Source organism: Chiloscyllium plagiosum, unplaced genomic scaffold (genome assembly GCF_037043375.1).
Source record: "Chiloscyllium plagiosum isolate Xiang-an unplaced genomic scaffold, Cpla_swu_hap1 HiC_scaffold_21, whole genome shotgun sequence".
Classification (NCBI taxonomy): Eukaryota; Metazoa; Chordata; class Chondrichthyes; order Orectolobiformes; family Hemiscylliidae; genus Chiloscyllium; species Chiloscyllium plagiosum.
Genome location: NW_028270159.1, coordinates 15,979,939 through 16,006,075, shown reverse-complemented (window position 1 = coordinate 16,006,075; position 26,137 = coordinate 15,979,939). Strand labels below are relative to the sequence as shown.

The window sequence follows — 26,137 nt, the reverse complement described above, 5'->3', positions numbered from 1 at the left end:
GGCTAAATGATTACTTTAGATTAATATCAGAGAAATCTAATGTGTTATTCCATTGCTCTTTAATCATGGAGGAAGTACATTCTCAAATTCCAACTTCAAACCAGAAAGATATTTGTGCATTGCCTGGACAGGAAAGGATTACATTAAAAATAATGCTGGTAAATGATTTTTTTTTAATGAATAACATTTATGAGTATAGATTGAGTGACAATAATTCCAAAAGTAGCACTGGCTAATTGATTAGTCTTTACCCTCATACAACAATTAGTGCATTTAAAAAGGTACTATAAAGCATTAAGAGGGAAAAATAATCTGCAGATTTCTCTTTCTGATGCATGCACTTCCACAAAATTTAACTTAGTCACTTAAAGCTAATCAGCAATGTACAATATTTTAGTTATGTAACTCAATTTTTACTGCACCTTGCAGTGCATGTATGTTCTTTCATACTGTGAAAAATAATATTCCACAATGCAGATTTTGTTGACAACATGCAAAGTCTGAATAACTGATGTTTTTTAATCTTGTTCTTGTGCAAGTAGTTCAGTCTTGATGCATCTTGTGTACACTGTGGAGTGCAGTGCTAAAAGATAACAAAGGGTTTCACGATATCTTTATTGTGGATACCACTCCACATAAAGATTAAATAAAGAGACAAATCCATAGCAAATAATTCAGAAGGGAATACAGACATTACAGATGACTAACTCCTTTATTTGTCAGCTTTTATTGCCCCAATATTCCCATTCCAAGAGGTTTAAAGCACTGGAACAGTTCATAGGTTGCCTGCTTCTAATAGAAGTGCATCTAGAGGTGATCAAGGTGGGCATTCCTGGGAAGGGATGTAGCAGTGAATTAAACATTAAGTAAACAAATTAAAGAACTGCAGATGCTGGAAATCAGAAATAAAAACAGAAATTGCTGAGAAAACTCAGCAGGGCTTGCAGCATCTGTTGAGAGAAAGCTAGTTTTAAACTCTAGTTCTGAAGAAGGGTCACTGGACCTGAAACATTAATTCGGCTTTTTCTTAACAGATTCTGCGAGACCAGAGTTTTCCGAGCAATTTCTGTTTTTGTTTGATTTCCAGCATCCACAGTTCTTTGGGCTTTTTTTGTCTGCTTCTGAATCAGGTAACTAACCATGTGTTTGACTGAAAACATTCAGGAGAGAGAGAAGCCAGCTACACAAAAATACTCTTCATATAAGGTGGTACTTTCAAAAAGAAATTGTGCTGGTGTGGAGAATTCTAACAATGTTGCTACTTTCAAACAATGGCATTGTCTGTCTGTTTCTTCAAACCCAGATTTGCAAGACAGTTAAGTTAGCATCTCCTGTGTACAGTTTATGAAAACTACTCATGTAAAGTTGAATCCCAACAGGAATTTGGACACAGATGCCTGACTTTAAGAGAGTCTGATAAAGTTTTAGAATCCATTACCCCACGTATAATATGTACCTCTTGGCATGTTAGCTATTTCAAAAGGATATAATGAAGGTGAAAATACAAAAAAAAAATTCTGGTCAATGAGCCGAAGGTCTTCTTGATGGCCAACTTTACACATTCAGTAAGTTTGCTCTGAGCTCTGCCAGGTATCATTAATATTAACAATACACTAAACCCAAAACATAATTGCAGGTGAAGGTCTATATGTACTCCAAATACATTCTCACACATAAAAAGTTATTTCTGCTAAGATTCATTGCTTTCATAATGTCATTGTGTGTATATCAATTCATACATTGCTTTTAAAAAAAAAGGTTTTAAACAAATGAAAGCTGAAGACTAAACATCATTCCAAATTTGAATTAGATTAATTCTAAATTGAAAATCCATTCACACTGTACTGCAATTTAAAAAATTTCACATAGTAGTTTCATGAATAGGTGAGGTTACTGAAACAAACATTTCAGTAATGCTGACACTACTGTCAATGATCATTAAAACACTTCCAAGCATACCTTTCTAATGTTTTTTTCTTGTGTGAATAGAGGCGCATGTAATAGACTAGTGATAAAACTCATAACACTTTTGTTTGCACTTTTAAGTGATCTTAATTACTCTAAAGAGGCTAATTCATCTTTTGCAGAAACTAGAAAATTGAACACTGTATTCTTGTTTGGAGATTGAATTCTACTATGCAAAACCAAAATGCAAAAATTTTTAGATACCCACAACGTGGGTACCCAGGAGGAGCAAACTTTCCATTCAATGGTTAAATATAAAGAGCCAATTAAATTCTGTGTCATCTTATACTTGCGTTGTAGTGTATAAATTCTGCATACTACATTGTATATTTTCATTTCAATGCACAGCACAGTAACTTAATTGTTCTGTGATACACTGAAAATTACAATATGAGCATTCATGAAAATTGTTGCAAGCCATAGAGTCATAGAGATGTACAGCATGGAAACAGATCCTTCAGCTCAACTCGTCCATATCGACCAGATATCCTAAATTAATCTAGTCCCATATCCCTTTAAACTCTTCCTATTTTATACCCATCCAGATGTCTTTTAAATGTTATATTTGTACCCAGCTCCACCACTTCCTCTGGAAGTTCATTCCACATATGCATCACCCTCTGGGTGAAAAGTTGCCCCTTAGGTCCCTTTAAATTTTACCTCATCACCTTAAATCTATGCCCTCTAATTTTGGACTTCCCTATCTAGGCCAGATTATTGAGAAGCAAACTTTGGTGGAGTTGCCCCGTGAGAAATTAAGTTTATATTGCTTCTGCCCATTAAAGGCCAACAAGCAGTAATGGTAAACTTACTTCTCTGGTTATATAATGCAGGACGGGGACGGGTAGGGAAGAAAGCTTCAAAAGATTTTGGCCAGGAATTGCATATAAACAAAAGGTGCTTAATTTTCCTAAATGTAGATTAGATTAGATTACAGTGTGGAAACAGGCCCTTCGGCCCAACAAGTCCACACCGACCCACCGAAGCGCAACCCACCCATACCCCTACATTCACGAGGAGAAAGTGAGGTCTGCAGATGCTGGAGATCAAAGTTGAAACTTTATTGCTGGAACAGCACAGCAGGTCAGGCAGCATCCAGGGAACAGGAGATTCGACATTTCGGGCACAGGCCCTTCTTCAGGAAGAAGAAGGGCCTGTGCCCGAAACGTCGAATCTCCTGTTCCCTGGATGCTGCCTGACCTGCTGTGCTGTTCCAGCAATAAAGTTTCAACCCCTACATTCACCCCTTACCTAATACTATGGGCAATTTAGCATGGCCAATTCACCTGACCTGCACATCTTTGGACTGTGGGAGGAAACCGGAGCACCCGGAGGAAACCCACACAGACACAGGAAGAACGTGCAAACTCCACACAATCAGTCGCCTGAGGCGGGAACTGAACCCGGGTCTCTGGCGCTGAGGCAATAGTGCTAACCACTGCGCCACCGTGCCGCCCAGTATGTCTCAAGTATTTTGTCAAATAAGTATTTAAAATCCTGCTTTGAGTCTGTGGAATAACAGAAGGTAGAAATAACTTTGAAATCATTTTTGTTATTCTGCAACCTAACTATTTATACACTACACATCACTTAAATTACTGCCAAAGGTATGGTCTTATTTATGAACACTGTGTCAGATATGCCCTTCAGATTTGTCCAATCTTGAAATCTCTTTGTACAAACTTGGAGCGACAGTATAAATAAAAAAGAGCAAAAGCAAAATATTATAGATGCTGGAAATCTGAAACAAACAATGCTGGAAAAACTCAGGTCTGATGGCATTTGTAGAGAGAGAAATTCAGAGTTAATGTTTTGAGTCTGGAATGACTTTTTTTCAGAACTTCAGAAGAGGAGTCATATTGGGCTCAAAATGGTAACTCTGTTTCTCTCTCCACAGATGCTTTCAGACCAGAGTTTCACCTGCATTCTCTGCTTGTTATTAAGTAAAGAGCTCTATTCTAAAGTGTGTGCTGGAGCAGTCAGACCTGGGTGTATATGTACATTAGTCATTAAGAGTGACCAGACAGGTTGAAAATGCTATTAAGAAAGCATAAAGTATTCCAGGAGCATTAAGGAGGTTATGATGAACTGCTGTAGGACAGTGGTTAGTCTGCAACCGGAGAATTGCATCAATTTCTGGGTGCTATACTATAGGAAGGATGCAAATGCATTAAACTGTATGCAGAAGAGACTTACAAAACATTTTAAGGGATGAAACACCTCAGTTAAGTGAAAAACTGAAAACATTGAGGCTGTTCTCCTTGCAGAGGGGAAAGATAATGGGAGATTTGAAAGAAGTTACCAAAAACATGACAGTTCTAGACAGCAGATTAGGGGAAACTTCCCATTCATAAAAGAATTGAGAGCCAGATGGTACAGTTTTGGCATTTTTGCATGGGTGAACAAAAAACCTTTTGACAGAGGCAGTAGTTAGGATCTGGAATACACTACTTGGAAGGGTGGTGAAGACAGGTTCAACTGAGGCATACAAGGTGACAGCAGATAATTATTTAAATAGAAATAATGTGCAGAGTTACAAGGAAAAGGAAGACGACAGAGAAATGCTTAGAGAACTTGTGCAGTCACAACGGGTCACATGGCCTCCTTCTGCACTGTAACAATTCTGAGATACTGGCTGCATGCAAAATTGTGATAAAGGTTCACTGAACACTGAGCATAAAGAAGCTTTTTATTTAGATTGAGCATTTAGCTTCATAGTTACGTATTATACTTCTTTGCTTCACTTGACATTAGAACTTCAAAACCCCGTTATATTGAAAACCCCAAAGCTACGGCATCCCTTCTAGCTTTCTTAATTTGATCTGAGTGTTAGTTTCACTGCGAAGAAAAGCATGTCCCTTCAATATCTGTAATTTTGCCAAAAGATCTCCCATTGAAAATAAATGTTCAAGAAATGCCGTGGGCGGCATGGTGGCACAGTGGTTAGCACTGCTGCCTCACAGCGCTAGAGACCCGGGTTCAATTCCCGCCTCAGGCGACTGTCTGTGTGGAGTTTGCACGTTCTCCCCGTGTCTGCGTGGGTTTCCTACGGGTGCTCTGGTTTCCTCCCACAGTCCAAAGATTTGCAGGTCAGCTGAATTGGCCATGCTAAATTGCCCGTAGTGTTAGGTAAGGGATAAATGTAGGGGTATGGGTGTGTTGCGCTTTGGCGGGGTGGTGTCAACCCGTTGGGCCGAAGGGCCTGTTTCCACACTAAGTAATCTAAATCTAATCTAAATATTTTCAAAGTACATATGAAGCTATTGCAAATAAGGTCAATTTAGGATATACGTGTTTTGAGTTTGTGAAAGTGGATGAATGCTATTCTTTTGGATTACCTGATTATAACTTTGGGAGACAAATTCTCAGATTTGTAAAGAATCCTGTTGTTTTGAGAGCATTGAGAAAAAAAAATGTAATGTTTTGCAAAGGTAGCATTATTGGAAGAGATAACCAGTTTTAAGAAAATTAACTACACACTGAACATGAAAAGATAAATTAATTTTTGACATTCAATACCAGACTAGTTTTTTTCTAAAGTATTTCAGACAATGATCCGTAAAATAAACAAGAGACACTTACTTTACAAAATTTGGTTAAAATTCTGACAGCTATCCAGATAATATGAATAATACAAGAGCACAACTGAGATTCATGCTTGAATTCATGGGATCATGTTTCTGTTAGCGATTTCTGTTAACTCTGTCACCTTTATCAGTGCAGTCTCTTCAAATTTGGACTCTTGCAATTTCATTACTCCTTCTTTGAGGGTGAATCCATGGTTCAAACTGCTCAAACTTCAATAACTGACATTACAAGAAACATATTTTCCTCAGTGTATATGAAAAAAAGAAAAATTCTAGCCTAATCCACTAAGGAAGGTTTTAAATATTTTTTCTTCACCTTTACAGAAACAGGAAAATATAAGTTGCCAGCAATGAATGATGAATATTCTAATAAATATAGTAAGGATATGCAAGGCTTCTCAAAAGGTCAGTGACAGGCAAAGAACTGAAGTCAGAGAGTCATACAGCATGGAAACAGACCCTTTGGTCAAACTCGTCCATGGCAACCATGGTCTAAACTAAACTAGCCCCACCTGCCTATGTCTGGCCCATATCCCTATCAAACCTTTTCTGCTCAAGCAGTTATCCAAAGTTCTTTTAAACATTCTAACTGTACCTGTGTGCACTACTACTTTTGGCAGTTCATCCCAACACTAACCACTCTGTGTAAAAAAAAGTGTAAAAGTAATTGTAGGCCCCACTCTACCTTGATGGAAAATAAATTGAAGTCAATAGTAAACTTTCTTTTTTCAATACCTGCATGTATTGTGACCTTAGAATATAGAAAATATTCTATAATCCAACCTCAATATAGGCCATATGTGGATTATTTACAGATGACGTACTTGGACTAATGTACCAGGAGTCTGTATGTAGACAAGTAAAATTAACATATGTGCTTAGATACACAAACTTATCACACAAAATACATATAAGTAATTTAGTTTATTAGCATTATAAATCAGATATATGAAGATCAACAGAAAAAAATGCTGCACTTTTAATTGCACGTTAATTGCTTAAAGCTTTAATTAAGACCAAGATACCATGATCACCTCAATTAGATTCCAGGCCTGTACATTCAAAGTCTTCTGACAAAACAAAACAGACATGGACAAAAGACAAATACAAGATCATCACAATTAACTTCACAGGTGGTTAACAGGATTGGTAAATCATATTAGAACTTGAACAGACACACAAAATCCAACATTGCTTACCAGTTTGAGAGAAAGCTTCACGCAAAATTGGAGAGGAAAGGTTGGAAAAAGAAAACAAAAATTGACAAGTCAATAGAAGATGATTACGCGTTTGAAAATTCTTTTTAAGAATCATCTGTATTGAATGAACATTGTGAACGTTAGTGAACCTGGTTCATAAGGAAGCCATCTTAAAATGATCCATGAGGATGTGAAAATTATATTATCGTACAGTAAAAAAACTGTACAATATTAGTGCAAGGTTTGAACAGTATCAAATAAGAACATAAGAGAATGAAACAGTCAGAGCATTATGTCTATTTCTACTACAGGCTATATACAATCAACTCTACTGGACTTTGTCCAGCACTGTTTACTTTCAGAATCAGGATTCTGTAAAATTTCTACCAAAGACTAAACTAAATTCTAAGACATCAATCTTATTTCCTGAGAGTGTGGTGCTGGAAAAGCACAGCTGGTCAGGCAACATCCAAGGAGAAGGAGGATCGATGTTTCAGGCGTAAGATCTTCATCAGGAGTGAATCCTGATGAAGAGTTTATGCTTGAAATGTCGACCTCTTGCTCCTCGGATGCTGACTGACTAGTTGTGCTTTTCCAGCAGCACACTCTTGACTCTGATCTCCAGCACCTGTAGTCCTCACTTTCTCCCTCTATCAATCTAACTTGCATTCACTGTCATATTTTCATAATTCCAGCAGCTTGGGGACCATCATATGCTGCAAATCAAATATCATCCTTACATCCCTAATTTCTAGTTACCATAAATATTCTCTTTGGTCTTTCTGACAAGCGCTATTACAACTGCAAATTTAGTCTAATGCAAGCTTATTAGTAATAGTCAAAATGACATCCCAGGTCTCTCATTCTCTTCGCCACAATCACTATTTTCATGTTTTAGCAGATACTTCTCATATCATCATGCAATTGAAGTGCCTTCAGAATATGCAATGGAAAATACGCATTAGCTGTTTACAAATCACTGATTAGGAAAAGTGCTATTTACTACTTGCTTGTGAATTAGAGTGTGATACATGTTAATGAAATATAAAAATGACGTTATTTTCTGCTCCTTATCCTCTGTTCCATACAGTATTATAAGGATAATACAACATTGTTTAAATTCCAGAGAGCTCAATTTTCTCATTTTCAATCCTTTCCGCATTTCACCTGAACAGAATCAAAACATACCATTTTTTACAATGTAGCACACTACTGTTGGTCTGATTAATGGCAATGTGTCAGATATGTTGTGACTGATTTTGGAGCCTGTAGACTACTGCATTCCAAGGCAAAGTGCTCATGATGCAAGTTTAAACTTGCAAGTACAATTTATTGGGATGATGATATTGTTACATTTTGATGTCACATCACAGTTTTTCTACTACATTATTCAGATAAGTACTATATGAGAATCAAGCAGAGTCTTTTCTATTAATTAAAGAATATTCAAAAACATGTAAAATTTTCAGTAACGTTCTAACTATTGCTGAAACTCATGCCCACAGATACTCAGTCTACAACGAATGCCACTTCAACTAAACAAGACAAACAATGAAGAAACACTGTGCTTTCAAATAATGCTCCATTCACCAACTTGGCTAAAAGCTAGAAATACTTACTAAACAAAATCAAGTAATGTTCAGCGAGTAAAAGCCTACATCAAAGTTTGAATTTTACAGTCAAGTGCTCAACTTCGAGGTACCATGGTTTCTATATAAAACAAAAACCATCAAAGGACAATTTAAGTATTTCCTGCCCACCACCCCCTCACTGTACCTTATAGACATTAGTGTTTTAAAAACAGACACTTAGATTTGAAGAATAAGTGCTGGATGGGCTGAATGGCATGTGTTTCCCATGCCCTTATTGTGAGTGATTCATAGTGAAAGCCAACATATCATAATTAAGTACAACCAAGAATATTGCTTTACATGTCACAAACCTTACTGCCAAAACCATGTTATTTACATTCCAATAACATAACAGAATGGCCACCTTATGAACCTTAGCCCAGAACAATGAAGATGTAACAGAAGCTTTTCTAACAGACAAACTACTAGCACAACACAAACATGAAAAGCTTCACAGTTAATGTACTACATATCTTGTGCTCTGGAAAAAATAAAACAGGATTTTAAAATCGAAATTTAGTTAAACTAAACTCTAATGCTATAAAAATGCTGTTAAATTGCCTTTAAAAACTCTCAAATGGAAAAAGAAATTATTCCTTTGGGGACAGAAGAATTAACTAAAAATAGGAAACTGAAATGCCAAAATAGTTTTTTTTGTATCAAACATAGACAATCCTTAAATTGAGTTCAACGGAATAAAATCATTTTTAGCTTTTCAAACTGGCTTAGTATGTTGATAATTCAAGTGACATCAAGTCAGAATAATAATTATCAGGTATTTAAAACAGAACCAAAAATAAAATTAAAACTATGCATAACAAAATCAAACAAACAGAATTCAACTGAATTCAAGGTAACTTGGGATAGGCAATAGATTCTAGCCAAGCCAGTGATGCCCATTATTCTAGGAATTAATTAATTAATTGGAAAATGAATGACAAATCTTCATAAATATCTAAATTCTAAATAAATACAAATGTTATTCTACAGTGTACATCCTTCTGGCTTTAGATAATGACACATTAAGCACAAAGTATTTATTCTGGATTCAAAACTTAATTTACTTTATTCAAATATTTAAACTAAAATTATAAATTATTTTATGCAAGACTCAATGGCTAACATTACTGTAAAATATTGTAATATTGATACATTACCTCAGAAAAGGTTTTTACAAAAAGTACCTAGACTAGCCGCAATCCTAATGTTAGTTAGATGTGATCTTAAGTTTTATAAGTGCTGTTCAAGAAGAGGTTAGTTCATTAACTAAACTATTTTAACTACAGCTACAAAATTCAGAGCTGTGAATTAATGCCCCAAACGCAGAATCCATATCAGCATGCCTTCTCAAAAATTACATCATCAAATGTGTATTTGCTGTCATCAATTTTCCTTTCACTCCACTACATTTCTCCTTTAGCTTACCCGACTTAAAACATGGGTAGATAGACGTGCTTAATTCACTGCTTAGAGATAGCAACAGCATTGGTGTCCAATATACTACAGATTAGAAGATCAAAGTACTGACCTATTTTTCCAATTCTTCAATAGGCGCAGTGAAGGGATCCTTATGAAATGAATGAATTCCCAAAAGGGTAGGTAAAATAACAAATTTCTTCTATGCAACCTACGATACCCAATTTTATCTATTTGGTACAGTACTTGGGCTCGCTGCATTCAACACTTACTCTTCACAAGTGCTATTCATCATCTTAAATCTGATTGTAATTTATTGTTGGCTGGACTTTTCAGATTTCTGGCATGACCCATTGTGGATGATCTCAACATTTTCATAAAAAATGACTTCATTCTTTTTCCATAGAAATCAAAGGGAACCCTACAGCTGAAATTAGCTATGCCCTCTCAAGAATCATGTCTATGACTTACACATATCCCAGAAGCAAAAATGGCTTCATACAAACTGAGGAGTCAATCGCAATCTGTTTGGAATTATATTGATTTACATGAAATGCCCTCTTCTCTTCTTAAAAGTAGCTGTATACTTCACCTTATTCCATTTATGTGGCTGCAGGCAGATTTATGTAACATGTTGAACTGGTAATGCCAGCAAGAGGAAAAGATCCCTACTGTCATTGGTTTAGCTCAGCTGTTTACAGGTCATAAATACTGATCCAAATTCTTATCTCTAACACAACAGCAAAACAGTTCTTGGAATCTACCTCAGCGATTTCAGGCAAAACTTCTTCATGAACAGTATTTTCCCCTCACGCCCCCCCCCCCCACTCCGCAACCAACGTAAATTTATACCCTAAGAATTTTTTGTTGCTCTCCAAAGAGTGGTATATTCATGGTATGAAATTAACTTTCCATTTTAAGCACACAATGGCAAAGTCAATTATTCCCACGCTAATGCATCAGAAAAAAACCATCCATATTGTGCTTTATTTCCAGCCTCACGTATTAGTGGGGCCCACTTTTTTTTTGAAGAGCGTTTCACTGGCATTATCAAGGTAGTATTGGATGAACACCTACAGCATCTAAATACTTGCTCGTCAATATATTTTTCAAATTAGGGAGTGAACTATTGAAATCTGATGGGGACAATGAGAAAGTAGGCGGACTTGGAATTCCGCACCTCTGGCCAACCAAAGCAGACTTGCCTTAGGGTCAATTTCAAACAACCCAGACCAGCAGTGATATAGCACTATGCACATAAGTGACAGATAACAATTTTAAGTAATAAGGCCACTCTCCCCAGCTGGTTGAGGTGGGGTGTGTGTGTTCTGACCGGTTGGGGTAATTTTATTTGAAAAATTGTTTGGAATGTTGAGTCAGCACTTCCACCTTGAGTTGTACTGTGCCTGCATCGGCACTGAAAGGACGACACTTTGTCAATGCCTCATATTGATTCTGCAGAGTCAATGCCTTTGTATCATTCGGTGAGGACAGTGAGCCTGCCACTTTGAAAATCTCATTGAGGTCTACATCTGGCACAGTGTGAGGTTGTTATTCTCATGCCTGTCTTGACTGCAGACTGAAAATGCAGCCCCTGGTGTTTTCATAAGACTGAGAATTAGTTCTAAATTTTTATTGCAGTATGGAATAAAACCATAAACAGCTACTGTAATTGCCAAAACAAATTTTGTATTAACTTTGCACCTAAAAAGCAGTGAGTTGCAGTGTCCCAGAGGAAAAAAATACCATAAATCTTGTTCGTGCAACATACTGATCTGACTCATCTTGCATCCTTCAAAATCGAGGTCCAGTGCAACCATTTGCAAGTATCACTGTTTTTTAACCTTTGAGTTATGTTATCAAGCATATAGCTGACATCACAGACTTTACAGCTATTTTTAACAGCTGCACATATATACTTACCATTTGGGGTCTTTGGATAACAATTGTGAGAAAAATTGTGATTAATCTTTCTTTAACTCTTTGGGAGCATGTGCTCGACTGTTGAAATACATTAAATATCCCATTTCAAAAGCCAGCAGTAGCTTCAAATGCACATCTGTTTTTTCAATTTTGTTATTTTTGCAGTGGTACGTTATTCAATTGGCATGCTTATATTAAATATTATTTACTGGGAATTGAAGATTCAAAATTTTCATTCAAAAGCCTTCAGAATTAAAAAAAGTCAAACTGGAAAACCAAATGAGAGATTAAAGGTGATTTGTACTAGTTAACTTCACCTGGGGCAGTAATGTATACTACAATTAGCCTCAGTGCAGTTCAGTTAAGGTGGATGTTATGTTCAAATTATGCACCACTGTTTGATAAGTATTTGTTTCTAAAGGTTGAGGGTAGAAGTAGGCTCAACAGTGCTGAGCTCCAAAATAGAACAGTATGCTATCACTGTCCTGAAATCTCCTTATATGATACTTGTTTTTGTGAAACGTCGTGAACATTCTACTACATTAAAGGGAGTGCATTAAAGCACTATATAGAAGCAAGCAGGTGTTTTTGATTCTGCATCTCACAATTAGGACTCAATGTTCAGTTGGGTGAAAAACAGAGGAATAATTGTGAACCTATAAGGAATCAATGCCTTGCGAAGATGAGGAAATTACAATCTTATTTCCAGAGTAGAGATCTGCTAGTTTCTCCTTTTTCTACATTAACTGTCTAAAATTTATTATGGTTTTAAAATTACATTTTTTTAAAATTAAAAGAAAAAAGTGACTTGATTATTTTCTCCCACTGTGGATGCTCCTTTTTCCTAGTACACAGCATGCAGTCACCGACTCCCGGCTGTACATTTGTACCAGAGTTCCAAAATGACTTGTCTATTTTCCATCTTGCCTGAAAAAATGAGTGTCCGCTATTCGATAGCACAAATTTATCATGGCTGAGATGGAGATTTCAAACACACAGATATTCAAAGAGATGAGATCATGGCCTATCATATTATAGCATGTTACACTGCCAGAATGTTGAAATATTTTGGAAATATGGAAATTTTCATTAAAGTACTTCTATTCCTATGAAAGCATGCTAATGAGAACCATTACTTGGGAACATTAATTTAGTACAACACTGATTTAGGTTTTCTTTAAATAGTTTATCTTCTTGGCAAAAACGACATCACAGTTTTAAAAACCAACAATGAGAAACACAAAATCACAACCTTATGATTCATTGTATTCAGCCTGCATATGCTTCTCAATATAGCATTAGCAAGCAACTACTCTATGGATAATTATGATGGGGTTTAGAGCCACGAGATGCAATAACACATAACAATGAAGCAGCAAGTCCATGTGTTATTGTGAATTCTAGTCAGTAACCCCACTTACACAAATAAGTTAACCTCATTACAATAAACCGTACATGGCAGAGCTAGAATTAAATTTGTATTTCAAAATATAAGGTTTAGGTATAATGATCTCTTCTTTAAAAGGTACAATATTCTCATGATGCATTTTTGTTGTGTGCTGCAACTTTAGCCTTTTTGTTTTATATCTTATGAAAGATTTGTCTATTAGCATAATGATTAGGTTAACAGCTGGTGTTCTGGTGATACCAAAGAAGGCAGGCATCTCTGCGTTTATCGTCAGCTCTGAAATAATTAACAACAAAACTGTGTCTTTAGTACTGTACTGTTGCTTCCTGGTTTTTGGGTTTGTAGGTTTTATTTACAAGCATAATATTCCAGGTATATGGTAAACCTACCACAAGGAATGCTCTGATCAGCCTTTACAATAACCCTACTCTTCACTAATCAATTAACTACTTGGATTATGTCTCCTTTCGTGCCACAGCCCAAATTAAAATCCAAATCTTTTAATTAATCATGCTAATACTCGTCAATATTAAAATTACCCTAGGACAAACTATGCAGTGTAATGGTAACTTTTCCTCAGCAAAACACAAAGTAAGTACTTGCACAAGCACACCTTAAGCATTTTTAAACAGCAGGACAAATGTTTGGGGAGTTTGGATTTGGGAGCAGGGAATAGATTTTAGAAACGTAAGTTGTCTCCAAATTGTAACAATTATTCTGTTTAACATACAATCAAGTGTTCTGATCCACAGAAAGGAGTTGTGCTTGACCAAGTCAGGATCTTCAAAACCATGAAGAGGTTTGACTGGGTAGTCAGATATGTTTCCATTAGTGGGGTGAGTACAAAACAAAGGTCCTAAGTATACAATAGCTATAATTTAGAATAATTAGGTGGTTGTTTCTAACCAGTGTTGACTCAATGGTCCGAAGGGCCCTTTTATGTGCTTTCGAGGTCTATGACTCTATAGCTATTAAATTCAATAAGAAACTTAGAAGAAACCTTTTTATCCAGAGAATAGGATAGAGAATGTATCATATGGAGTTGCAGAAGTGAATATCATATGTACTGGAAAGCCAGATAACTGCAAATCAGAAAAAGGAATTGAAGAGTATATTAATTGCATTAGATGAAGGCAGGATGTACAACTCACTTGTTCTGTGCTGTATGTTTACCTAATTTGACATTCTTGTTTTTGACCTCTGCACATCATTCCTATATACCCACTTTTTTGCAGCTGAGGACCCATGTTCCTTCATCTACCTGAATTTATTTTCGAAGGTATGTAAAGTGACTTTCCTTTGTTGATGAACATGGATTCTGGGTAATCCAAGATGGAGGACGGGAAAAATTTCTGGCTGTAACAGCTGCTTTTTTTTTTGAGGTATTTTAGGTGCTGGAGGTGATTTCCTCGAATTCAAGGAGCAGCAATAACTGTTTCATATGCTATTGTTTTAGAACTTTGGAAAAAAAAGTCAAAACAACAGCAGTTTTAAAAGGGAGAAGAACAGACAAAGGAAGCACATGATGAGGTCATTGCAGGACAGAGAGAGAGAGAGAAAGAACCTGCACAGTTACTGCCTTTGCTGTTTTGAATTCATGTATCGCTGGACATAAGAGAGCGTCACAACTAATCTTGGAGGAACCAGTTCACAACATAGAATCAACTAAGTTAATCGTTGTTTTAAGTGTGGCTGACAGAGAATCTGCAGTAGTGAGTAGAGTGGGTTCTTTCTTGATAATATGTTTTTGGAGATATGTCTCTTGATTAGACTTAAAATATAAGCCTTAACTATTAATTTAACCTGGGGCAGTGTTTTGTAGAGGAATAAGACGGTGTTATTTTCTGGGTCTGTAGATTGTGAAGGAGCAAAAATGGCCTTTAGTACAGTGATTTGTACTTCTTGTCAGATGTGGGAGTTTAAAGAGAATTTAAGGGTTACTGTGGATTATATCTGCCATAAATGCTGTTGGATTAGAATCTTATCAGATCGAATGGATTGGTTGGAGAGACAGTTAGAAGCGATGAGGAATTTGCAACAGCAACAGTATGTGATGGATGGCAGTTATAGGAAGGGGGGAGTGTGGGGAAGGGGGGAGTGTGGGGGAGGGGGGGGTGGAGTCTCAGATGCAGTCACATAGATGGGTTAACTCCAGGAAAGACAAGAGAGGTAGGCAGCTAGGGCAGGAGTCTTTTGTGGATATACCCATTTCAAACAGGTATGCTGTTTTGGAAAATGTAGGGGGTAATGGTTTATTCAATGAGCTGCCAGAAGAAGTGGTGGAGGCTGGTACAATTCCACCATTTAAGAGACATTTGGATGGGTACATGAATAGGAAGGGTTTGGAGTGATATGGGCCGGGTGCTGGCAGGTGGGACTAGATTGGGTTGGGATATCTGGTTGGCATGGGCGGGTTGGACCGAAGGGTCTGTTTCCATGCTGTACATCTCTATGACTCTATGTGCATTAGCAGTCCTTCCTAAAGGAAACATGCATTATTAGGTGCCGTTATGTGCCTTGACAAGAGGGCAAAAGGGTAGCAACTGCTCCAATTTTCCTTCATAATCAACAACTGATGCAGTGACAGAATTAATATCAAATAGTGGTTAAGTTAGTACTAAAACATTGCTGAAATTAGATAAAATTTAAGCTTTTTGTAAGGACTAGGAAACAGAAAACGGGACACCATTTTACACAGCACAAGAAGAGAGTACCTATTGGATGGGTCATTGTCAGCATGAGATGCAGCTGCAACAGTCAATCTTAGTTCTCAGTCAAAATGTCCAATACCTGCTCACACCCTACGTCAAACTGTTCAAGAACTCAATCCCTATTTCTGAATTCGGTGCCTACAGCCTCCTCCTCTGATGTGAAGTAATCATCTAACATCCTAACAATGTCCTCCGGCTACATGCACAGAGTTCCTCCCTCTCCCCCGCCACAAAACTTGGTCCCTAATCTTTTCCTCATTATCCTCTTCCTCTTGATGTTGTTATAGAATACTATGGAATTTCCTCTAATCTTACCTGTCAGTGTGTTTTTCTGCCCCCTCTTTGCTCTAATACTTTAAGTTTTCCTGCACTGCCCATATTCGACAGAGGCCACAATTGATTTATTCCTTTTGTATCGATTAAATGCCACTTTTCCTTCTTATCCAATACTGAATATTCCAAGACATTCCAGGTTCTCTGAACTGGTTGCTTCTAAGTTTCACCCTAAAGGGAACACAATGTCCCTCTCCTCTCACCAAATTCTATTTTGAATGATCCCCTCTCTACTGCTCTGCAGTAGATTTACTGAGAAGTAGCTATTTCCAGTATACTTTGGTCAGGTCTTGCCTTATTTAATAAAATCCCAAACTAGTTTTTGCAGACCCTTTTCCTTTACCACAATAAATAAACTTAAAATAGAGTGTTGTGGTCACTGTTACTAAAATGCTCTCCTATTGCCGCCTCAAACACTTGTCTGGCTTCAATCCCCAGAATTAGTTTCAGCACTACACCATCCCTTGTTGAACATTATACATGTTGGTTTCAGAAGCTCTCCTGAGTGCACTGCAAGAAATCTGCCCCCTGTAAAACCTTTAAACTATTACCATCCCATTTCATGTTGGAGAAGTTAAAATCTTGTAACACAATTGCTCTAATTGTTTTTACATATCTTGCTGATTAGCTGCTCCTCTTGGTCTAAAATTCACTCCCAGCAGCGTGGCTGCCGTTTTCTTATTATTAAGCTCTACCAATAACATTTCATTTGAAGGCCTTTCCAAGATAGTGTCCTTTATTATTGCAATTATTACTTAAATTAATGTGACACTACCTCCTCTTTCATACCCTGCTCTGTCCTGCATGATGATCGTACACCCAGAATGATTAGTTGTTAGTCCTGACCCTTCCTCAACCACATCTGTGATTACAACATGTCAATTCTACATGACAACCCTAACCCTTGACTCATCTGTGTTACCTAAAATATTCCTAGCATTAAAGTAGGGGCCATCTAGCTTTACTTATTCTCTAAAAACTCAATACGATTGAACTCCCTCTGCTTGGTTCCTTTTCTAAAGTATGGTGTGTACACTCCCCCAGCTAAATTAGTTTAAGCTCCTTCCAACAGCAGTAACAAAGCCACCGGTAGTGTTGATCCCATTCTGGTTAAGATGAAGAGAGTCCACTTATAGATGTCTCAGCTTCCTCAGAAATAGTCTCAGTGATCTAGGAATCTGAGACCCTCCCTTCTGCACCAACTGTTGAGCCATGCATCCATCTGCCATATTTTCCTTTTTCTATACTCAATAGTACATAGCACCAGAAGTAATCCAAAGATTACAACATTTAAAATCCTGCTCTTTTGTCTACTGCCTACCTCCCCAAGTTCTTGAAGACCTCATCCCTCATTCTACCCATATCTACCAATGTGCACCATAATCTGTGTCTTATTACCCTTCCTCTTCAGGATGCCCTGCAGCCAGTGACATTCCTAACCTTGACACCAGTGAGGCAACACATCATCCTGGAATCAAGTCTGTGGCTATAGAAACACTTATCTAGTCTCCTAACTAATCCCCAATCAGTGTTGCTCCTGTTTTTTCCTTCATCTCTTCCTGTACAGTCAGCCCACATGTGGTACCACAGCTTGGCTCTGTCTACATTTCCTCAAAGAATCAGTGACCACAGTTTACAAAATGGAAAAATCAATTTGTCAGTGGGACTCCATGGAACTGCTGCACTATCTGCCTGATTCACTTCAACTATCTAGTGGTCACCCATTTCCTTAATTCCTTTAGTCCCTTGAGCTGCAGTGTGACCATCTCTCTAAACATGCTATATAGAGTCATACAGCATAGAAATGAACCCTTTTGTCCAACTCGTCTGTGTCAACTAGACATCCCAATCTGACCTAGTCCTATTTGCCAGTGTTTGGCCCATATCCCTCTAAACCCTTCCTATTCAAATAGCCATCCAGATGCCTTTTAGATGTTGTAATTGTACTCACCTCTACCACTTCCTCTGACAGCTCATTCCATACATGCACCACCCTCTGCATGAAGAAGTTATCCCTCAGGTCCTTTATAAATTTTTCTCCTTTTACCTTAAACCTATGCCCTCTAGTTTTGGACTCCCCAAACCATACGAAACGACCTTGGCTACTCATCCTATCTATACTCCTCGATTTTATAAACATCTATAGGTCACCTGTCAGCCTCGGACACTCCAGAAGAAAAGCCCCAACCTATTCAGCCTCTATAACTCAAACCCTCCAGTCCCAGGAGCATCTTTGTAAATCTTTTTTGCATCTTTTCAAGTTTAACAACATCCTTTCTATAGAATGGCTACTATATTTGCAGTATTCTCACCAATATCCTGTACAGCCTCCCTCTTAAAGGGAACCCAAACTTTACAATTTTCCAGGGGACAATGGGGAAAGAGGAATGTAGAGTGGGAAGGAAGATGTCAACTCCTAAACAGCTGTAACATGATCTTCCAAACTCATAGCTCAAACGTTTTCAGAAGTTTACGCAACAGGGGAAGCTAGCTATTTTACACTGCTATGCAGTAGCAACATGACTTATCCATATAACACCCAGATATGCCACTGTGTCTCCAGCCACTGCTCGAGCTCTGAGACACTGAACTCAAGTTTCTGCAGTTGGTAACATTTCCTGTACACGTGGTCATCTAGGATGTCAGTCAAGTCCATGACTTCCCATATACGACAGGACACATTCTACTTGGCTGATCTCAGCTGCCCTTACTTAAATGTGAACGTATTTTGTTTTACAAACTTTCTTCAACCGATAAACCACAGAAAGACCTAATAAATTACAAACCACAAAAAAAACCTGTCCCTCACTCAGCCTGTGCCAATCATCCATGCAAAACTATAGCCTTGAAGAATCACAGATCATTCTATTGTGAATGTGATAAAAGGAAAGTATCCCTTGTCCTGGCTGCAGACTTTGACATGTCCTTGCTCAATGCCACTGTACTATTATCCAGCTGGGTGGAACTGCATCTGCCTAGTACAAATCTTACTTACTGAAATGTAACAACAGGATTACCTACAATGATTTCTATTCCTACTTCTGCATGATTATCTCTGACATTCTCTCACTCACCACACCCACACACACCCACACCTATTCTGGGTCTCTTCCAATTTATTACCTGGATTCAGTCCTCAGTGATTTCATCCAAAAACACATGGTAGCTCTATATGTATGCTGATAACACTGAGGTCTACCTCATCACCCCATCTCTTGACCCCTCCCTATCTTTAAATTAACAAACTATCCAGTACCGACTGAACAGAAATTTTATTCAATTCAATGAGAAAATCAAGCTAACATCTGCAGTCCTCACATCAAACACTGTTCCATCGCTACTAACACCGGCTTTCCACCTAGAAACTCTCTGAACTAGACTGTTTACAATCTTTATGTTATTTTCATTTCTAAGATAAGCTTTCAATCAGACTATGAAGAATCATCCAGTACAGGAGAGGTCCTTTGGCCTATTGAGTCTGTACTGCTAAAAACTCATGCCGCAGCCTTGAATGATATGACATTTCAGGTTTACATTCAAGTACTTTTCAAAAGGTAGGTTATCCACTTCAACTACCTTCCCAGGCAGTGAATCTGTGCCACTTATAATTTCAATTTCTACCTTATGAACACTGCTTTGGTTTGTCCCTGCTTTAGCTCATCTGCTGAAATCCTCATTCATGCCTTTGCATTTTCTTAACTTGAATATTTCAATACACTCCAATCAGACTCCCAATTTTCATGTATCCTTTTTAAACTTGCCATCATCCAAAATTCCTGCTACTGGGTCCTAACCTTTTCAAGACCTAGTCAGCTCTCATTTAACCTACTCTAGCTGCCAATGAAGCAATGCCTCAAAATTAAATTTCACATCCTCATTTTCAAAGCCCTCCATAGCTGCCTATATTTATAATCCTATTTGGCCTCGTAACCCAGAAGAAATTAAATTTAATTCTGGCCTTTTCAGCATTCCTGATTTTAATTGCTTTATAAAATTAATGGCAAAGCCTTAAATTTTTGAGACCATAAACTCTGGATTTTCCTCCCTTAACCTTTCCACCTCTCTTTTCTCCTTTAAATTGTTCTATAAAATCTATTCCAACTAAGCTTTTGGTCATCTGTCATGATAGTTCATGGAATTGTAAAACTTTGTTGGTGTCATAGAGATTGGATGTTTTATTACATTCAAAAAGTACTATTTAAATACAAGTTGTTGCTTTTGCTCTAGCTGATATGCATCAACAATATGTTCAAAAGAGTTTACTACAGTCTGATTTAAGATGGACAGTTCTAATGGTTGACACTGTTTCGGCAACAATCAAATCTCATATAAAGAAACATATTTTTGAGTTAGTTTGTTCAGTTTTCTTTGTTGTGTTTCCACATGTTAACCTGATCAGAGGAGATAGTCATTCCTAATATTTGTATATTAGGGGAGGCAATTATCTAGACTGTTAGATTGCTAGACTGTTAATCCAGAAACTCAGCTAATGTTCTGGACACCTGGGTTCAAATCCCACCATGGCAGATGGTGGAATGTGAATTCAGAATTTGAAGAATCTGGAATTAAGGGTCTAATGACGACCATTAAATCATGTCGATTGTTGGAAAAATTATATCGTTCACGAATGTCTAAGGGAAGGAAATATATCATCCTCACCTGGTCTGGCCTACATGTGAATCCAGGTCAACAGCAATACGGTTGACTCTTAAACTGCCCTCTGGACAATTAGGGATAGGCAATAAATGATGGCCAAGGCAGAAATGCCCATTTCCCGTGAGTGAATTTCAAAAAAAATATTTTTGAGATTAGTTTCTGACAAGACAGCAATTCCTCTGAAGTTTTGTTTTTCTGTGTGAAAGCACTTGGCCTCTACAAAACAAGAACTAAATTTGGGAAAGATCAGAGACATAAACTCTTATGGGCACAGGGCTACTAATAACCTTCCAATGTATGATATCAAAATGAAGCAATTTTAGCATGATACCTTAAACTGACCAACAGATGAGATTGTTAGCTAATTAGATTTTCAAATTTTAGTAATACTTCAATGACTTAAATTAATACTCCGTTACACAAGCAGTTTCAATTGCTGAGAAATATCTACTTAGAAAAATGTAAACATTTTACCTTAACTCAAAAGCATATCCAGAATATAATATTTTAGTCCATTAACTTTTTTAACAATAAACAAAATTAAACTTGCACCAAAATTGTTTTCAACAAATAAAATTAGACCAATTATGATATAGTAGTGCTCAATAGAGCTAAACACCTTTCTCCATGTCAGGTTTCTGATTTGATTTAGTGGTATAATTCCTGATGCTTTCTGTATTATAACCAGTGCACTATAGAAGCTTTAGTAACTGAACAGATTTTAAATTATGCCATTTTACATTTCATTGTAACATAACATTGAATATGCAGAATGTATTTTGAAAATTTGTAATTAAATGTATTTCTAATAATGTGAAAAGAGATCAATATATGATTAATTCCTTGTGTAAGTGGGGCTAGTAACTGTGGGTGGGTGTATGGCAAGTCACCATACATAGACTTACAACAAACTCTCTCGCCTCATAGGCATAAGTAGGTTTCCCTAATGTCCTCTTCATCAGCTCTTTGTGAAAATAGAAAGATCGAGTCTGAGGTGCACGTTTGTGGGAAAGAACACATCTATGTTAAGAGCCAGCAATTCAAAACTAGCTTTTACCTGCTACATTCAAAAAAGTACAGGGCAGTCCTTAAATACAGGAGTTCCTCAATCAAGGATGGCGTCTTTACAGCTTCTGCTCATGTCATGGGAATGTTCTATAGTCTAAATTTATCTAATTTTGGAGAAATCAGAATCAAAAGATGAGTTTCATTTTTCATTCTCCTTTCCTTTTGAATGTGAAAGGAAAACATGGAAATGAAAAACATCTTAATCTTCCAATTAAACTACAGGACAGATAATAATTTAGTATTTTACATTTAGTCCAGTGTAATAGAAGGCTATTCATCCATTGATGGCTTGTATAAGATGTACAGCAGAATTTGAATCTGTAAACATTTCAAACCAAATATTTGTGCAGCAATTTCCCTAGTTGAATAAGCATCTTATTGAAAAAAACCTTCTTGATGTTTTATCAGCCAAAACTACTCAGAACATTTTACATCAATTAACTGAGCTCCAGGAAACAGTTGTGGTTAACAATAATTTTTGGGCTAATAAAAGGTTTGTGTGGAGTTCTCCAGGGGTCAATGTTGGGATCGTTGCTTGTTCATGGCTGAGACATTAGTGTCACAGGTATAATTTCAATATTTATGGACATAAAATTTGGAAGCATTATACACTGTGAGGAGGTTTGTGTAGATTGTCAAAGGGACACAAATTTGTGGAAGGGGCAGATAGGTGGCAGATGAAATTTAATGCGGAGAAATGTGAAGTGATACATTTAGATAGGATGAAATAGAGACACAATATACAATAAATACAACAACTCGAAAGGGAGTGCAGGAGCAGGAGGCCCTAAGTAGTACAATGTCCTGAAAATAGTAAAGGTGACAGGACAACTGATAAAGTATACAGTATCTTTGGCTTTATTATTAGGGGCACAGTCTATAAAGCAAAGAGGCTATGTTGAGCTTGCACAAGACAATATTTCAGCCTCAGCTGATTTATTATGTCTGGTGCTGAGAGTATGAATGGGAAGGAAGCACAAACGTTGGAGAGAGTACAGAAAGTATCTACAAGAATGATTTTAGGGATGAGGAAATCCAGTTATGACAATAGATTGGTGAAATGACTTTTTCTTAGAAGAGAACAGAATATTTGATAGAGGTATTCAAAATTGTAAGAAGTCTGGACTGAGTGGATAGGGAGAAATTGTTCCCACTTATAAAAGGATTGAGAATAAGAAATCTCTGGTTTGAAATAACTGGTAAAAGCAAAAACAATACAAGAAAAATCATTTTCAATCTGTGAGTGGTTGAAGTCTGGAATGCATGTCCTGAGAGTGTGGGGGAGGCAAGTTCAATCAAGCCATTCAAGAGGGAATTAGACTGCTATTTGAAAAGGAATAATGTGCAGGATTACTGGTACAGACCAGCAGAATGCCAATAAGTGAAATGCTAAAGGGCTCCTTCTGCACTGTAACAATTCTGTAGTTCTGTGAATTGCTATCAATACACAAAGCTTATTACATAGGCAAAATAGTTTCCTGTACAAGAAATGCAGAATAAAGTTCAGATCCATTTGACCACCGTGGGCGGCATGGTGGCACAGTGGTTAGCACTGCTGCCTCACAGCGCCAGAGACCCGGGTTCAATTCCCGCCTCAGGTGACTCTCTGTGTGGAGTTTGCACATTCTTCCCGTGTCTGCGTGGGTTTCCTCAGGGTGCTCCGGTTTCCTCCCACAATCCAAAAATGTGCAGGTTAGGTGAATTGGCCATGCTAAATTGCCCGTAGTGTTAGGAGAATGGGTCTGGGTGGGTTACGCTTCGGCGGGTCAGTGTGGACTTGTTGGGCCGAAGGGCCTGTTTCCACACTAAGTAATCTAATCTAATCTAAATGTTTCACAGGTCTGATGTTACTAAGACTCTACTATAATGTCTAGTGGCATGCAGAATTTCTATATAATCCATGTTACTTGGTCCAATTGCAAATTTGATTAACTGATCAATTCTGGAATACAAGAAGAGGAGACAATTATTCCTATACTCCCTGCTTTAGAAATACATATTTCACTGTTTGTACAAGAATTTAAGAGTTTGGAAGATACATACATACAAGTAGAAGGTTAAAATCTTTGGATGATATTACAACATATTTAGTACGGCAAATTGATTTAGGTTCAAGAACACCTTTAGCTGATAGGTCAACTAGTAGTGCAGTTAGATTGGCATTCTCCACTTTGCTAATGTCTTAAGATAATTTACAAGAGCACATTTATCCTCGGTATTTCTTATTTCACTAATACGGTTTGTTCTTTGACTTGGTTCTTGCCAGAAGACTTGAATCTGTAGAAGGACTTTTGACTTGTCAATTTCAATTGTACTATTTTTATAGGGATTAATCAACTACAACTATCAATTCGTTCAATTCAAATTTCCAATATGATATTACACTTACAATCATTTGCACTATCCACATCAGAGTATTCAGGATGGAATTCAGGTATAATGACCTATTGATTTCTGCATGACTCTGAAGACTTTGTAATTATACTAAGCTTTTTTGCTGCATTTTTGCTGCATTGTGCTACATAGCGGACTACTTTATCTTGGTTAACCCTTAATTTTGCTATCGTGTACTATCTGAAAGTAATGGCAACTGTACACCATCATTATTTGCAATTTTGAAATACACTGGTGGATTTTCTGATAAAGAAATTTTGCAGTACTTTTCAAAATACTGTGCAGACCCTTGATTGAGGAAATGTATCTTGAATTCTTAGTTTTCACTTTTATGTTCTTTACAGGCTAGATATAGTGGACATTATGAAAAGCACTAACCAAATGTACTGAAAATGTCTGTTTTGAACCCATTTTGGAATGCTATATAGAATATATAAAATCAAAGAAAATGCAAAATAAATAAAATAAAAATAAATAAGAACATATTATTCAGTTTTCATACAAAGAAAATTCCAGACATTTGTTTCCATTCAGATACACCAGGCATATAAAAGTTTGTACATTCAAAACACTAGTGATTGAAAGGTAGCTTAGGACACAAATGTCAAAGAAGTGACCATTTTAGTCAACAGTGTCCATTAACTGTCAATTAAATTTAGCTATTCTCAATTAATTCTCAAATTCCCTTTATTTCTAAAAAGGTAGACACCCAGGATGTTTTGTACAGTTAAAGTCATGCACAATTTTTATACCATTGTTCTTGTAAAAACACAAATGACAATTAAAGGGGTCTTGGAAAATATACTGACATTATGAATGAAAGAAGTGCACCATTCAGCAACACCTGCTACTTCTTGGAGCTCTATATTTTCTGAGGTGGTGAAAGATATGAGATCCCACCAATTTTGTTTTATTTTTCCAATGATTTTTGCTATGAGGTGTAAATTATTTACGTATTTTCCTACTCAAAAAGGACTTGTTAGCTAAATAGATCCACCAAATAATATGACTAGCTAGAAAGAGATTTCAGAGCTTTAAATGCATCTCTATGAACAGGAACATGGTTGATTTTTAAAAATGAATTCAATCCTCTCCACATAAAGTGAAATTCAATCATAATTGGGTTACTGGCTATATTTCAGCATACATGCTGTACATTTGTGTTTATTTCAAATCCAAGCCAACCACCTTTGAATGTGTTCTAAATTTGCTCAGTACAAATGGGTCACAAGAGGATGAATTCTTTTCATAAGTTACTTACAATGAACTCCTCCATTTTATTGGCTACACACTCCTTATTTGTGCTGTGCTCCTGTGTTATGTAACAAATGGACATTGAGAGAGTTTGTGACAATATTGAAATTGAATACTGAATCAGTCTGCTGATTGTGATGTAGATAAATTAGAAGACATCACTTTGCCAGACTTAAGTTCGTGATGTAATAGAAAAATATGAAGTTTGCAAATCTGATTCTTTGTTTGTCTTAGTGACAGTATAAAGTACAAAGAATTGAACTTTCAGAATGGTAGTGAAACAGCAATTTTCACACTAGGTGATAAATAAAACTAAGCAGACAATTTTTAAACAATTAATTTCTGATATTGTCAAAATGTAACTTGAAAGCTGCATAATAAGGAATTAACAAAAATCCAAACTTTGTTTTTCAAGTACTGAATATGAATAAAATATTGTTTTTAAAATCACTTTGATCATCCAATGTTCAGCATTCTGGTAAGCAAAGGTTCTGCAAGTATAAATTGCAAGATGCTAAACCTGTCAAAAGAGGCCAAGTAATGCAATTAAGTTCACCACTGTGTCAAACTTGTGACCTTGCTATTATTAGAA

General features: G+C 36.9%; 1 protein-coding gene across 10 annotated transcripts in view; it reads right to left on the bottom strand.

Annotated features, from left to right (window-relative positions):
- The window catches only part of fnbp1b (formin binding protein 1b), a 209,427-nt gene that overhangs the window by 29,134 nt on the left and 154,156 nt on the right, over positions 1-26,137 (bottom strand). For 3 of the 10 annotated variants that reach the window (XM_087998316.1, XM_087998320.1, XM_087998317.1), the window contains exon 12: positions 6,752-6,766. The exons of 5 other annotated variants lie outside the window; for them this stretch is intronic. In XM_087998316.1, coding sequence (XP_087854442.1) covers positions 6,752-6,766 — 15 coding nt within the window. Of the gene's footprint in view, positions 1-6,751; positions 6,767-21,734; positions 21,819-26,137 lie in introns of all 10 variants that reach the window. 2 more of the 10 variants (XM_087998315.1, XM_087998314.1) reach the window with 1 other exon arrangement.